The sequence below is a fragment of the Nannobrachium achirus genome, assembly GCF_963921795.1.
Source record: "Nannobrachium achirus genome assembly, chromosome: 11".
Taxonomy (NCBI): Eukaryota; Metazoa; Chordata; class Actinopteri; order Myctophiformes; family Myctophidae; genus Nannobrachium; species Nannobrachium achirus.
In genome coordinates, this window is record NC_137820.1 from 42,168,827 (window position 1) to 42,185,181 (window position 16,355).

General features: G+C 42.4%; 1 protein-coding gene across 2 annotated transcripts in view; it reads left to right on the forward strand.

Moving 5' to 3' along the window:
* The first annotated feature begins 3,476 nt into the window (after positions 1–3,476).
* The window catches only part of aass (aminoadipate-semialdehyde synthase), a 37,221-nt gene continuing 24,342 nt past the window's right edge, over positions 3,477–16,355 (forward strand). The window contains exons 1-9 of one of the 2 annotated variants that reach the window (XM_080737458.1): positions 3,477–3,705; positions 6,539–6,762; positions 7,283–7,459; positions 8,353–8,437; positions 9,212–9,279; positions 10,030–10,176; positions 14,475–14,553; positions 14,980–15,107; positions 15,589–15,731. In XM_080737458.1, coding sequence (XP_080593584.1) covers positions 6,541–6,762; positions 7,283–7,459; positions 8,353–8,437; positions 9,212–9,279; positions 10,030–10,176; positions 14,475–14,553; positions 14,980–15,107; positions 15,589–15,731 — 1,049 coding nt within the window. In that variant the 5' untranslated portion in view covers positions 3,477–3,705; positions 6,539–6,540. The remainder of the gene's footprint in view (positions 3,706–6,538; positions 6,763–7,282; positions 7,460–8,352; positions 8,438–9,211; positions 9,280–10,029; positions 10,177–14,474; positions 14,554–14,979; positions 15,108–15,588; positions 15,732–16,355) is intronic. The other variant, XM_080737459.1, reaches the window with a different exon arrangement.

Consider the following 16,355-nt stretch of genomic DNA (forward strand, 5'->3'; position numbering starts at 1 on the left):
GCCTAGACCTATGTGGAATAAGCCTATAAGCTATAATACTTCCCCATATAGCTTTACGAGATTGTCTGACTTGGAATTAGAGTTTTATAATAGCATAATAACCTAGAAACAGAGTTATATAATAACTATGTTTGGAATGGGAATAGCTCACATTCTTCATCGTAGTGGTCAGTGCGACAGCTGAATGGGCCTCCGGCTCTAGTTGCATTCCTTCGGCTCATCATAGGCTACTTGTGGATGACATTGCAATGGATGGCATAGTAGCCCACATCATTTCATTGATTGATTGATTGATTGAATACTTTATTAGAAGTTTGCATAGGAAAAGGTACAGGACATAGTTCACTGATAACTAAAAGGAACAAGAAATCTTTTGGGCTTGTTTAAATTGGCATCTCTTTTTACAACTCATACTCATACAACATTAAATGACAGACACATAAAACAGTATGCAGAAAATATCATCATAAGACAGTTGAAAAAAAAAGGTACTCAGGGGGAGGAGCGTTGTCTTTTTTTACCAGTTTCGAGTTGCAGTGGTTTTAAAGGAGGTAGGGATTTACTCTCCTTTAAGGCTGCCGGCAGGGCATTCCACATTTTTGCAGCATGGCAGGAGTTCATTTGCAAGTGTGATTTGAGTTGCGGTTGGTTGTTTGAGTTGGACAAAATGTCCCACATTTTGTCCAACTCAAACAGACATCTGACATCATGGATGTCTTGTTATAGACCACATGAGACTCACACAATATGCCCATATATGGACATTCCAAGCTATGGGCTTAATATCGATGTTGACTGTAATAACTTTGCTGCTTCCTGATTGGCTATGTTGACCCTAATCATTTTGCTGCTTCCTGATTGGCTATGTTTACGCTATGTTTGTTCCGGTCTAGAACAATAGTCTGGTTGCAACCACACTAACTAGTAAGAATGCAACTGAAATTGCAAGTGTGGTTTCCTATTTATTGTCTGGATAGCCACATTTTCATGTGAAGCTTGACCAGTCCTCAAGCTAGCACTCTATTGACAGGTTTCTGGTCCACGTTACACTGATAAGAACTAGATGCGTGCGCAGGTGGGTACCAAAATTAGCCAATGAAACCAGCGCTCCCCAAAACAACAGGTTTGGGGATTGGACGGAATTGATTCCATGATACAGTCACCTGTGCATTTAGTCTCAATGTTTGTAAACAAGAAACCCGTCTATTGGTGCCTGCTTCCTGATTGACTAAAGGTTGATCCAGAAAAAGAAAGAAGAAAAATCACACCCAATGTGAAGTGAGCGGTGGTCGTGCTTGCATAACGTCTTCAGACTAGGATTTGAGTCTAGGATGTACAGGCTATGCTACACACACACGTTTTGCTGTGGCAAAACGCTGAGGGAAAAGGCTACAGACATACGACATATGACATCACTAGACAAACATGATGCTACCTACACACATTTTGCTATGGCAAAACACTGAGGAAAAAGGCTACAGACACACGCACAGGCACTTATCGGAGCAGTTTGCACCACTCAAAAATGCTGCACTAGAAAAATATAGTGGGTTGCCTGGAGGGCAACCCTACTACACTAAAAAATCACAACTAGTGTGAAGTCAGTGGTGCTATTTTTGCCAGACCCATGAAATGGGTAGGCCTACATAAGCAAATGTCGGTCTGTCCGGGTTTTCTATATAAAGGGTATATATGATGATGACATGATGATGACATGCCTACAAAAGGCATGATGTCATAAATGATGATGACAGACAGGGGGTCTGGCACAACCAGGTTGACCTGGTCTAGTTTAGGTATTTATGCCCTGCTAGCCAATCACAGCGAATCATGCGAAGCTTGGCCAATGGGACCAATGGGACGTAGGCCTACAACAAAACTTTGAGCCGTTTGTGCCAAGATGTAGGCCATATCTAAACCAGATGTGCATGGGCCACGCTTTAGTTTACTTAAGCCCCGGACATTTTTGAACACATTTTTCACATCGGGTTTTGACCGGACAAAGACAAATGTTGGAGCTATAGCTCATGGGTCTTAAACAGGGGGTCCGGGACCCCTCGGGGGTCCCCAGAGTTACTACAGGGGGGCCTCCAAATCCTTTTTTGCGACCATCAGGTCGCAGTTATCAAAACCTCCAACGGCTGTCAGTCTGGCAAAGCACATTTTTGGACACTGCTCCTACAGATGTTGCCATAAAATCATGCAAAGTGGTACACAGTATCTCTAAAGTCATGTCATCAACATGGATCTGTCCCATTTCCCATATTCCCTCCTGATTGCCTATGATTGCCTTCTAAAGTTTGTGTATGCGACGTGGCGGTCGCTTATCTCCCGAATCCCGATTAGGGAGTCGTATTGGTGTGATTGAACAGTATTTGGTACAGGGCAATCTCTCGAGACAAGAGTCAATGATGGCTACGCCATTGCCATTCACAGAAAAGGGACAAGTGGGCGGTCCCTTTTCGTGACGATGGCTAGCCAGACTGGGTACAGGGTGACCTTGAGGCAACACTGCTGCGATGTGGAGGCCATCCTCAGTGGCGATAACGAACAAACATCCGATAATGTTAGAATGAAGGTCTTTAACCCAGGGGTTTTCAACAGGGTCACTACAGGGGGTCCTCCAAATCTTTGTGTGATAGAAACTTTTTTTTTTTTTTTTCTTTTATATTAACCACCTTGAACCCTAGTGTCCATATTCTAAAACTTTAGCCAAAAATAGCAGATCTACAAGCTCACAACGCCTCACACTGCGAGTTGTTGTGAGCCTGTAGATATACTATTTTTGGCAAAGAGGTTTGGTGTAGAGGGGAAAAAGAGCAGACTTAGTACAGAGTGAAAGGTCAAGTTTAATAAGTAATATCTGAAAACACAAATTGACATGAATCCAAAATAGGCCTACACTGGTGTGAATGATGATTGTGTTGTAAAACAATGAAACTCTGGAATCTATGAACAGGTTATGGGGGTCCCTGCTTCATCTCTCTAACTCTCAACTATAGGGGTCCTTGGCCTGAAAACTTTGAAGACCCGGGCCCTGCTAAGAAAGAAAGAAAGAAAGAAAGATTAAATAAATAATAAGCCAGGTTAGGCCTATATTGCTGTAGCTAATCATCTGATCTGAGTGAGAGAAGCAGGCTCTCACTCAGGCTCTTGCATTCGGTCGTAGATTGAAATCACATTATGCAGCAGGGAAGTCCATACTGTAGATACAGTCCGACGTGTCATCATCACACCGCGACGACACGCGAGTGACATCACTGAAGAGGAGGCATGGGAGGAGGCAGATCCTCTAGAATGAAACAGGATTGGTTTAAATCCTCTTAGGAAGCTCCCCCCACCCGGCAGGCCGGCACGCTGCTGCGCGTCTTGGACCGACTTACAAACGCACAGTGGAGATCTGGAGAGCCTGGCGCTGATGTGCACATGTTCTGTAGATCTACACAGATCGCTGCGCGCAGCGCAAAGTATTAATAGCTGTGCGAGTTTCCTGTGTGGCGGTGGTGTGTGTTTGTGCGTGTGTGTCTGTGTGTGTGTTCGTGTGTGTGTCTGTGTGTGTGTGTCTCCTCCATGTCCCCTTCCCCACGCTCCTCCTCTCACCTCTGGGACAGATCCACTCTGGTGACCACCTCTCCGATCGCTGCATTTTGGGGGTCTTTGGCCGGGTCTTGTGCGCTGAACCCGGGACGCAGTGGATCATTGAAGGTGGGTGGGTTACTAAATGACCGTGTGTCTCTCTCATTAACCAACTAACTACATTGAAGAAGTGCTCGAACAGACCGGACATGTTGCTTAAAAGTTTCAAGTTTGACCACTAGAATGCTTAGAAAGTTCCAGATCCAGATCGGTGTCTCCACTTCCACTTTCCCAGAAGGCTGCCCCCCCTCGGCCCCCGCTGTCCTTTAGGGGGGCACTGCCTGGGGAGGACACGTGTTGTTTAGTAAACAACACGTGTTATTTACTAAACTTAACACGCTAATTATGCTTAGCCTATATAGGATCAAGACTATTATATCAAGCAATGTTTTAGTCTTGATCCACTTTTGCTTTTATATGACTACGATACGGAAGCAAAAGTCAGACTTGATAAAACCTACTACACCTAAGATAGCTTCAAATTCAACATTTTAAGAGTTGCAATTTGCGGCTACATCTAAGGTAGTCTTGATCCAACAATATGATGCTTTGTGAGCTTACAGATCAGCTATTTGTAGGGATTTAGTGGTTGAATTAGAGGCATGCTACTAACCAAGGTTATTAGAACTACAACTAGGTGACGTGGGGGGGAAACTAATTAGAACTGCAATAATAATAGAAAATAAACTAGAAAAATAACTGAGACTATATAGGCCATTCTGTAGTTACAAAAACCCTGAGTCAAATGTTGTTCTTAACATTTCTCAAAGTCTTTACATCTTGCCTGAAAAATGTGGCTCATCATGTTGTAGGTCAGAAAACTATCTTCTGTTGAGCCCGGCTTGATGTACATGTATGTAGTATGTACCCCTGGAGGTGACCAGTGGTGGTAAAAGCACTTGATGTATTTACGTGAATAAAAGTATCAATACTGCAATGTAGAAATACTCTGTTACAAGTAGAAGTCCTGTAATCACTAGTAAAGATGCCTCAGGGCAAGGTCGCGCCAATTCTTGGCCAAATGGTCAGTGATGTATATCGGACCAGTTACCCATAAATGATGTATTCATATGCATACGCTATATTTCATGCCCATACATGGAGATCCCTATCTGAACCAGCCACACAGATATGGGCCATGGCTTGGCCATCTGGCCAGTTATTATATATTCGATGACATCAGGGATCTTCATATATGGGCATAAAATAGATAGACTTTTACATAGGTGATGTCACCTGTGATATCACCTGTGATGTCACAGTGACAAGGGAACCAACCCATGGACTGTAAACATGTGTACTAACTGACTGGCTGACACGGAGACAAGCTGCGACATTTCTCATGGTATAATGTGACCTTCGGTCGCAAAAATCTACCTGAGTAAAAGTACAAAAGTATCAGCATCAAAATGTACTTAAAAGTACCAAATGTAAAAGTACTCATTATGCAGAAAGTCACATTTCACAGCTTTACAAAATGTATAAAAGTCTATAGCCGATCGACAAGCTCACAAAATGTCTCATTGCAAACTTGTAGACCAGCTATTTTCAAATAGCTGAAATATATGTAGGGCTGAAGTGGTTAATGCAATAATCTCAATCTCCAAATTAACTAACTAACTAAAGTTGTCAAATAATTATAGTGGAGTAAAAGTACAATATGTGCCTCTGAGTCAAGTGGAGTAAAAGTATTGGAAACACTATAGTAAAGTAAAAGTAACTCAAAATTGTATTTAAGTACAGTACTTGAGTGCATATGTACCGGTACTTGCATCACTGAAGGTGACATTACTGTAGTGTACTATGTTGCAAGGACTTACCCCCAGTCCACATTTGTCCAACCCTTGATGCCCAATGCCAAGCAAGGAGGCGTTGTGTGCCAATTGCATAGCTTTTGGTATGACTGGGCCATGGATTGAACCCTGACGTCCCAATATCAGGGGGCTGACAGACACTACTACCACAAGACCACCGAGCCTCTGACAACTTTAATTTAATTCTTGTCCATTCATATACTAGACCTTTCTGAACTGAACTCTGCCTCTGACAAATCTCCCCGATATTATTTATGAATGAAAAAAAAAAAAAAAAAAATTAGCAGACCTACTCGTTAATGTACGTGAAACAAAAAAATAATAATACAAAACTACAATAACCTTGGTATGTTTTCTCACATCAATAAAGCTCTAATTGCTAGCACCACTTGATAGACTAAATTTGCAGCTGGCCTAATAGCCTCATCAGTCATCAGCCTCCTGGCTCCTGGGGACTTGTTGACATTGTGGTGACGTGTCAATAAATACCATGTGTGCCTTTGTCCCTGTGAAGGCCTTGCCCATCCTCTTCGTTGCAGTCCCCAACACTCAGCTAAAACAAAAGGTGACAAAGCCTTTCAGGTTGTAGCTCCCCCACTTTGGAATTCTCTTCCCCAGAGATCTCTCTTCTCGAGAGCTGCAGCCTCTGTGGACATTTCCAAGAACAACCTTTAAAACGCTACTATTTGAACAAGCATTTGCAGATGTTGCACGATTTCATTTTCACGTTTGTGTTGTTATTTGCTGTCCTGTCCGAGATCATTTTATACAGGCCTTTTCCGTTGTAACTGCTTTAAGAACTGTCCTTGTTTTGTTTTTAATATCACTGTGTAAGCACTTTGTGAGTTCTCTCTGTGAGAAGTGCTGTATAAATTACATTTACTTAATTACTTTTAAAACTCTCCTTGAGCAAACTGGACGTGGCAGCAAGTTATCAGTCTGCCTAAATGGCGATGCATTTACATGCGAATTACTGATTCTTTTTGGGTTCCACTCAGTGTGATTGTAGGGTTCCCTTGCATGTCACTGTATGACACTAAGGCTAAGCTGCGGTACGTGCCAACCACACTCTTGTGTCCTGTAAGCAGTCATGTTCAGACTCCTAAGTCACCAGAGCAGGAGAACCACGAGGGCCTGCCTCACTAGCCAGCGGCGCTATGAGCACCACAAGAGTGTCCTCGCCATCCGTCGCGAGGACATCAACCCGTGGGAGAGGAGGGCCCCGCTGGCGCCGCGGCACATCAAGGAGCTGACCAACGCCGGGCACAAGGTCCTGGTGCAGCCATCCAACAGGAGGGCCATTCACGAGAAGGTAAAAAGCTGAAATAACCGCTTGTGGGGACGCTTTCTGTCCACAATCTTCTTTTGTGAATATGCAATTCAAGGAAGTTTTCCTTTTTTGTAAAGTTTAACCAGGTAAGTCACTAAGTAAGCCATAAGTAAGCTGTTAGAACTTAATGTCTGCGGCAGCTATTCTTTTGTCGAGGGCACTGGCAAGAGTACAGTATGTCCCCAAGACGGGAGGTCCAAATTCCGTCTTGGAAAATACTGCGCACCATCTCAACAGGGTGCATTAGAAAGTTGATCAGATTCAGGATTCATTGATTGAGCCATTGAATACTTTATTAGTCAGAAATGTAAACATCATGAGGTACAGAAGACATTAAAGCTAAAAAGGAATAACAAAAAAGTCTTGGGGACTTGTTTCCATTGACTTTTAGTGTGATTTGGCTTACGGAATGAAGAAGTTACAAATGCGTCATTAGTTTGATTGTTGTTAATCTAAGGTTGCTGGCCACTTAATGTGATGTGTTTTTGTTGTTGTATTTCAGTATTATGAGAAAGCAGGTGCCAGCATTCAAGAGGACATTTCCGAGGCGTCGTTGATCATCGGTGTGAAAAGACCCCCGGAAGAAAAGGTCTACCCCAGGAAAACGTACGCTTTCTTCTCCCACACGATCAAAGCACAGGAAGCAAACATGGGGCTCTTGGATGACATTCTGAAAAAGGTAATTCTTTAGTTACTGCTCTACAAAAGGTCACTATTATACTCTGATTTGATATGATATACACTCTAACCTTCTCAGTGTTAAACTCTGAGTGTGTACAAATTACGAGTTATGGACACGCAGGGGACCGGGTCCATTTGGTTCCTAATTATCAGCCATATTGCTGAGGACCCCTGGAATGCCCTCAAGGACCCCTTGGGTTCCTCGGACTCCAACGGTGAGAGAGCCAGTGCTCATCATAAACAGCGTTTTTTTTGTTCACATACAAGTATGTGGCAAATAAAGTCTTTGAATATTTAACAAACGGGTCATTGTTTAAGCAGCCATGCAGTGATTCATCTGCCAATGAATTCCATGTTCAGGCCTTTTGTCTCCACAGAGGGAGTTGCATAATACGCGTGCCTATCTTTTGCACGTCGCTTCAAGTAGATCAACCCTTTTCCCCCGCCTCCACGTTCCTCTGAGTTTGTGTAGAGCAATAACTTCCAATCGTATGACTTTTGGAATGGTTGACACATCGGCTAAGAAACGTGTTGTCTTGAGATGAACTGAAGCTGATCAATATCACTCATTCTGATTTAGTGACTGTTGCAGTTATCAATTGGATTAATTTGTTCTACAAGCGCAAATTTTATACAGGACGATTTACTTTAGGGCAAGTGGGCATGACTTTAGTTTTGGGCAAGTAGAACATGACCTTTACTTGCCCAATGGGCAAGTGCCTCTGAGACCTTAGTGTCAACTCCTGTGCCAACTTGATTAGATGTTTGTGTATTTAGCAGCTGGTGACATGAAGCGGAGATATTATGGCTGAAACTCAAGGTCTATTGGACTGTTGTAGAAGACAAACTGCTTTTCTCACACCCACGTGTTCCTTATCTTGTCCGCCCAAGGAAGTACGTCTGATCGACTATGAGAAGATGGTTGATGCTAATGGATACCGCATCGTGGCGTTTGGACAGTGGGCCGGTGTTGCAGGTATATACTTGGACATTACAGTCAGCGGTGTCGCACCAAATTCTGGGACCTGGGTACAAGGATTCACTGCAGGCCCCCATGAGTGTTCTTCATAAGGGGAGGGGGCTTAACCCATTTTGACTGGGAACGCATTATTATCCATTATTTTGTGCTTTAACTATTGAAAAATAGCAGATATACAAGCTCACAACATTCTGCAAGCTTGTAGATCTGCAATTTCTTTTAAATCATGAACATTTGTGCAAGTCTTTGAAATGTTCAAATCCTTCTATGGTTTTTTGAAAAACCTATGTTTCTATTTCAGTGCTGGTACTCAAACCTTTTCATGTGAAGGATCCCCAAAATGATATGTATTTGGCCACAGACCCCCATCTCAAAATATTTGGTTCCAGGGAGGGACCCCCAGAAGCAAGATTTGAGTTACAAAAACTTTCAAAAATGGTCTACAGATCTACAAGCTTGCAGCGTGGCACTCGGTGTCAAGCTGTGAGCTTGTATATCTGCTATTTTTCAATAGCTAAAGTATAAAATAACTACGGCCCCTCCACCTTAAAAGTAGCCTCGATCTGCTACTTTTGATGATGTTGAATTTTAAAATTAACAGTTTTGGACATACTGTTTGAGGTTTTTCATTATTTTATTTTTATTGGTTCATTGGTTTCATTTGAAGACAACATCAGTGACTTGTCCCAAGGTGAAATATCAAAGCTGTTGTCAATTTCAGAATTCTTGACAAGAAACTCTGAATTAATTGATGTGTTTGTTCATTTGCAGGAATGATTAATATCCTGCACGGTTTAGGATTGCGCTTCCTTGCCCTCGGCCACCACACCCCTTTTATGGTGAGATTCATAATATTTTCATTAACGCTGGTCCCACAATCACTATTATTAATAATACCTTAACATCTGAACCTATTTTTACAGGAATGTTGCCAAATGTCATTTCGTCCAATCTGTATGTTAGTACGATATAACTAATATAACTGGAGTGGTTGTATGTTGTCTCCCTGGTCTTCTATTGAGACATTTAGATTGTGTCAAAGTTCATGTCTCACCTAGACACAGGATTTGACACACATTTTGACCTGATGGTCAAGATTCAATTATTCCCTTGGGTAGGGCTGTCACGATTATGCCATTTTACATGATGATTAATTGTCACTCAAATAACTGCGATTAACGATTTAAGGCTTTGAAGTTGCACATGGCAGATATGACACATAACCTAAATATACAAAGAAATTACTGACATATTTAACTTTATACTTAAAAAAGAACATTGATAGTGGAAATAGCCGATCTACAAGCTCACAACGCGTCGCATCACGATGCGTATAAAAAAATATATACAGGTATATGAACATTTTTCAACATGGAAACGATTATGAAAAATAATCGCGATTATGTCAAATAATTGCGATTATACAATTATGTAATAATTGTGACAGCTGACAGCCCTACCCTTGGGCAAGCCGGCAGGCTCTATTCGCTCAATAATAACAATGTCAGCACTTGCGCAGGAAACCGTGTTCAAATCCGGGGTAGAAGAGGAAAGGTTTTGCAGCAACACATGTTGTTTTATGTCTGCAGCATATCGGCATGGCTCATAACTACAGGAACGTCTCCCAGGCCATCCAAGCAGTGAGGGATTGTGGGTACGAGATCTCCATGGGACTCATGCCCAAATCTATTGGCCCCGTCACCTTCTGTTTCACCGGCACAGGCAATGTCTCCAAGGTAAGTACTCAAAAGCCTGTTTTCAACTGTAGCTTTAGCACCACACTACACAACACTACTCCGCACCACATACAAATATCTACATTTTCCATTACATAAATGTACCCCTATCGGTAAAAAACTTTTAACTGTGATTATAATACAATATAAATTTGTATTACAACCAGGCCTGGAATTTGGTGTTGTCCATTCTTTGAGAGCACAAAAGCCGGAAGGCCATCAAATTAAACGATTTTGGTCCATTGAATTAATTGAATTTAAGGGTTAAGGATGATTTTAAATTTAATATGTAGACTCTCTGCAGTGAAATAAATAAATTATGATGTATACAATCTGATCCAAAAAGATGGAGACTCAACAAAATGCATGACAAGAAAGAGACACTGGTGTCTACATATTGACAAGACAGAGACAGAGGAGAAAGTGGTACACTAAGCTGGGGCATTAAGGCCACTGTGGCCTCAGTGCATGCCATTTTTTTGGAGGGGCACAAGACCAAACTGAGGGGCAACGACGGCCATGGCTTCCATGGCCTCCCTGAAATTCCTACCCTGATTACAACTATCCTAATTTTAATGCACTATAATGGATTATAACTGTGATTATAATACACTATAAAGTATTAATATATTACTATGATAATTATAATACACTATAATAGATTAACAGTGATTATAACACAATAGAATCTAATTTATCATGTATTACAACTATATCCTGGTGGTCTAAATGAAAAGTCAGTGAGTGATCAGTCATTATGAAGTGTTTGGCCCTGTTTGGCCTAGCTCAGACCTACTCTGGATTGGATACTTTTTAGTACCACTTTCATACCACTCTACCCAAGTCCTTGTAGTGGAAAACCTGGCACAAGTGGGCGGTGTGGAGTGGTGTGGTGTTGGGCCATGTCAGTGAAAAGGGGGCTAAAAAAGTGTTCAAACATCCTGAGAATATTCACATTTAGTCTCAGTTTGCCAGGTAACTCCATCACATCATTAGCTCTCAATGTTAGTTTGTTGGTTTTTGTCAGTAAACTATTTATGAGTAGCTTTGTTCATGAAGTGCTCAGACTATAATAAGAATTGGTAACCGTATGATATATTGAAGAACCTATGTTGCTGTATACAGTAAATTGCTAAAATAATGGGTTAAGACAGTGTTTCTCAACCTGTGGGTTGGGACGCCCAGTGGGGTCCCCAAATAAGTTTGAGGGGTCCCCAGATGATTAACTTAACTCATTCCCCGCCTCCCCCGATAGTCCCGAGAAAATCCCAATGTCGTTCCCCGCCAGGCCCGATAGTCCCGAGAATTTGCTTTTATATAATGTAATGTTTAATTACATTCTTCCACAGCCCGTTACAAAGTCTGAGCCTTTTATCTTAAAGGGAACCTAAAATATCACACATCAAAGTAAGTGTGTTTGAAAAAAATACTGTAATAATGTATAAATTGCAATACAAATGTATAAATCTCCCCATAACCCACAGTGAACTGGCAAAAGACGCATTTGAGCTCAAAAGGCTGGCTGCCGGGAAAAAAAAGAGAAGAAAAAAAAGTGTGAGAACAGGTGTGTGTGTGTGTGTGTGTGTGTGTGTGTGTGTGTGTGTGTGTGTGTGTGTGTGTGTGTGTGTGTGTGTGTGTGTGTGTGTGTGTGTGTGTGTGTGTGTGTGTGTGTGTGTGTGTGTGTGTGTGTGTGTGTGTGTGTGTGTGTGTGCTTCCCTCCAGGACCACTATATCTCTGTTTCAGTGGTCCCTGTTGGACCCCCTGATGGTGTTCAGTCCCATAAAAAAACAGTGCTATCAGTGAGATCTGCCTCTCTCTCTCTCTCTCTCTCTCAAGACACAAAACACACAATTATCGCCAATTCGCCATATAAATGCTTCTAAAACGTACCTGATAATGATGATGGTTGATTTGAATCCACACCCTGGGTTATAATCCATATATCCAGGCTATAATATTAGTTTTGTAATGGTATTTAGTCCACAAACTTTAGTCCACAAACAAGCCATGATCGCCTTTGCAAAGGTGGGGGTCCCTGGTCGCCTTTCTAACGGAACCAATAAGGGGTCCGCGGGTCCAACGCTTCGCCGACCTCCCAGAGCAGTGCGGAGTTACATAACATTGTAAAATCAATCAATAAGCCGATCATTTGTTACATAAAGTTCACATGATCCAGTTGCAGGGACAAGTGGTCCCTGTCGATGGGGTCTCACAAAGGGGGTCCCCTGGTCTCCAGCCAACACTTAGGGAACCAGGTGGGCGTGGGGGTCCCTGGCCCACGCTCCACCAAAACAAGCATCAACTACAGCCAACAAGCGATCGATCAACTACAGCCTCGCCTCGTTAGCAAACTGCGTCTGCCCTGCTCTTGCCAGGGCAGTGCAGAGGATTTTTTAGGGGCAGGGGGAGACATTTTCTAACATGTGCTAGAATGTGAAAATAGCAGATCTACAAGCTCTACAAGCTCTCAAAGTGTCGCAGAGCGACGTGTTGAGAGATTGCTGATCACCTTGTTGAACAAATGTCATAGCAATCCATAGAAGTGTTATTGCGACCGTCAGGGAGCAGTTTACTATGAAAACCTCCACCGGCCGTCCGTCGGTCGGTCACACGTCACACGTCACACCTTTGCCCTGCTCATATCTCCGCATCAGTATATAGGGCTTGTTTGTTTATTGTATGACATCACGCCACATCATCAGCTGTGGACTCTGTGATGTCATCGTATCGCATCAGTATATAGGGCTTGTTTGTTTATTGTATGACATCACGCCACATCATCAGCTGTGGACTCTGTGATGTCATCGTATCTCCATATATGGCCATCTCCGTATATGGAGATATAAGTCGTCCATGCCCAAGTATGGGCTGGTGAGGTCAGACTTTGTGTGATGCGTAGGTTATCTCAATATATGGAGATTCAACATTCCAGGCAATGCTCTCTTCCCTAGTGAGAATTGCCCCTTTATATAGGGCTTGTTTGTGTATTGTATGACATCACGCCACATCATCAGCTGTGGACTCTGTGATGTCATCGTATCTCCATATATGGCCATCTCCGTATATGGAGATATAAGTCGTCCATGCCCAAGTATGGGCTGGTGAGGTCAGACTTTGTGTGATGCGTAGGTTATCTCCATATATGGAGATTCAACATTCCAGGTGTAACTATGGCTACCCGTATGACGTGAGAGGTGGAGGTTGTGATATTTGTGGAGATAAGCGACCAACGGTCGCTTATCTCCCGATTAGGGAGTCTTACTGGTTGTAAAGACTCATGCCCCCTTTGATGTCAATGTGTGTGTGTGCACCTGTAGGCCTACAGAGCGCAACTAGCATTTACACACAGAAACAGAGAGACAGCGCCCCCAAGTGACTTGTAGCAGACTTGTAGAATACTGTAGCAGTAATAGTATATCAATGTGAACTTGCTGTTTTTGGTCAGACATAGCATATAAAAATATTTTTCTCTGCATTTTTCTAAACAGAAAATTCAAAAAATAATTCCTATTACATAATTACATTAGTACACTTATCTGATAAGTGCCTGACGCCATAAATACAAATATCAACTGAGTTATTCGCTCGAAAAGCCATCAATCACAAAAAGGTCAATATCTCCAGTTCTTTCAATTATAGCTGGATTTTGGTCAAAAATGGCTATTTTGAGATGGCTGCAACTATAGAAAAAAAAGCTTTTTATTTATTTATTTTATTTTTCGGTGAGACTAGAGTTTGTCCTGTTTCATTTGAGGTTCTGTATGACATTGTCGAAAAAATACAGAATTTAGGAAAAATGTCAATATAAAAAAAATATATCAATTTTTTTATTAAACAAAATGGCAGGAGAGCCATACAGTCAATGTTAAAATGGCGGCCAATGTGTTAATATGAAACATTGTTTTCTCACTCAACAGTAAACAAACCAACATAAAGTTTAAGTGTATAGAGGCTATCAGCACATTTCTAATGTGACAATTGAAGGACTTTTTAAGACATCTAAAATGACAAATTAAACATTGGCCAGATTGTCAAATATTAGAGGAAGACATTTTGAAAATAGCACATCTACGTGCTCACAACCCCTTGCGTTCTGCTATTTTCACAATAGAACCATGTTATACAAAATGTAATGCCTCAACTCTTAGTGCTCATCAGGGTGGGGGGTCCCCAGTTAAAATTATGATTATTTTGGGGGTCGCGGCCTGAAAAGGTTGAGAACCATTGTGTTAAAGACACACATATTTTGAAAATCAAGCCCATGATGCATCACTTCGCTGCTTCTCCTCTGTGGCAGGGCGCTCAAGACATCCTCAACGAGCTCCCGGTGGATTATGTTGAACCTCACGAGCTGAAAGATGTCTCTGAAACTGGAGGTATTCAATTCCCTTTGCTTATAATGCAATTACAGCATGATAATGTTATAAATATAATGTATAGTGCATGCATGCTGAGCCAAACAGTTATTATGAATGGGGGAAAAAAAGCAGGTGTGCCTCCTCTGGATGTCTTTTTGTTTAGGCAGTGGGTGCTCAGCTATACATATAACTTCAAACTTAAAACGCTGAAGTGTAAAAAGCAGCACTTCAAAATAAAGGATGCAAGACTGGCTCAGATACACATTCTTATTATGTGTTTTGGTGTCAGCCTTTGGTCATAGTCTTTCTAGTCATCTGAAAAGTTTTAGTTTTAGTCTAGTTTTAGCAGACTAAATGTCAAGAAAAAGGCAATCAACGAACAATTTTTCGTCGTAGTTTTAGTCGACCAAATGAACACTGCTTGTTGTTAACTCCTCTTGTCAGACATGACCAGAGTGTACGCCACGGTCCTGAGTCGTCATCATCACCTTATGAGGAAGAGCGACGGCATTTATGACCCGCTAGAGTATGAATACCACCCGGAGCTGTACACCTCCAACTTCAGGACCGCCGTGAGTGTTTTCTCTTCCATCCTACCCCTATTTTAGCCTGGGATCCAGACTGATGTCAATAGTTCAATATTGACAATCCGGGACCCCTAGGGGGTCTCAGATTTACTATAGGGGGTCCTCCAAATCTTTGTGTGGTATAAAGATTTTTTTCTCCTTTTTTATATTAACCATTTGAACCCTAGTGTCCATAATATATTCTGAGAACTTTATCCAAAAATAGCAGATCTACAAGCTCACAACGCCTCGCAGTAGATTGCTATTTTCGGCAAAGATTTGGTGTAGAGGGAAAAAAGAGCAGACTAAGTACGGAGTGAAAGGTCAAGTTTATTAATTATTGACCGTTCAAGTGGTTAGATATTTGAGAACACACATTAACATGCATCCAAAATACACTGATTGTGCTGTCAAACAGTGAAACTATATGGAATCTATGAAAAGGTTGAAGACCCCTGGGCTATAATGTCACTTCTTCGTCTTCTAGGTGGCACCATATACAACGTGCCTCATCAACGGGATCTATTGGGATCCTCACACTCCTCGACTCCTCCGCCGCCTGGACGCACAGAAGCTGATCCGGAAGTCCCCCACATGGGACGACAGCGGCTGCCCCGGGCTACCACACAAGTAAGACCCCTCCTCCATAACCCTCCCCATTTTACAACTTAAAGAGGTGGTGCCATAGTTTTGTTCTTTTTCTGGTTTTCATATGTCTATGAGGTTGACAGTATTTAATTAGACCCCCTGTTGTGCTTGTTATGAGCAATTATGTATTCCCCTTTGTATTTTTTATTTCTTCCATGAGGCTGACACCTTGTGGGTCAAAAGTGCCGATCCAAAAACCCTCAGTGCACATCGATATAGCATGACTTATATCGATGTGCACGGATCATGCACGCGGAGCGCCTTGTGGGAAGGATGTTTTCACTATTCAGTTGATATAGATGTAGTTCCAGACTATTTCGCATCCAGGAGGTGTAGTTCCAGACTATATCACATCCAGGAGGTGTAGTTCCAGACTATATAGCATTCAGGAGGTGTAGTTCCAGACTCTATGTAGCATGCAGAGCAGAGCACACGAGCGGAGTGGAGCGGGGCGGAAAGCCGCTCCGCGCTCCAGGGGTCTATGGTACCGGTCACTCTTCGCTCATGTCGCCCCCGCCGCCGCTCCGCTCCGCCGCTCACCTTGATTTGCGTATCGCTCGCTCACCGCGCACTCCGCGCTCCGCTCAGGGTCGTCAAAAAGCAGAA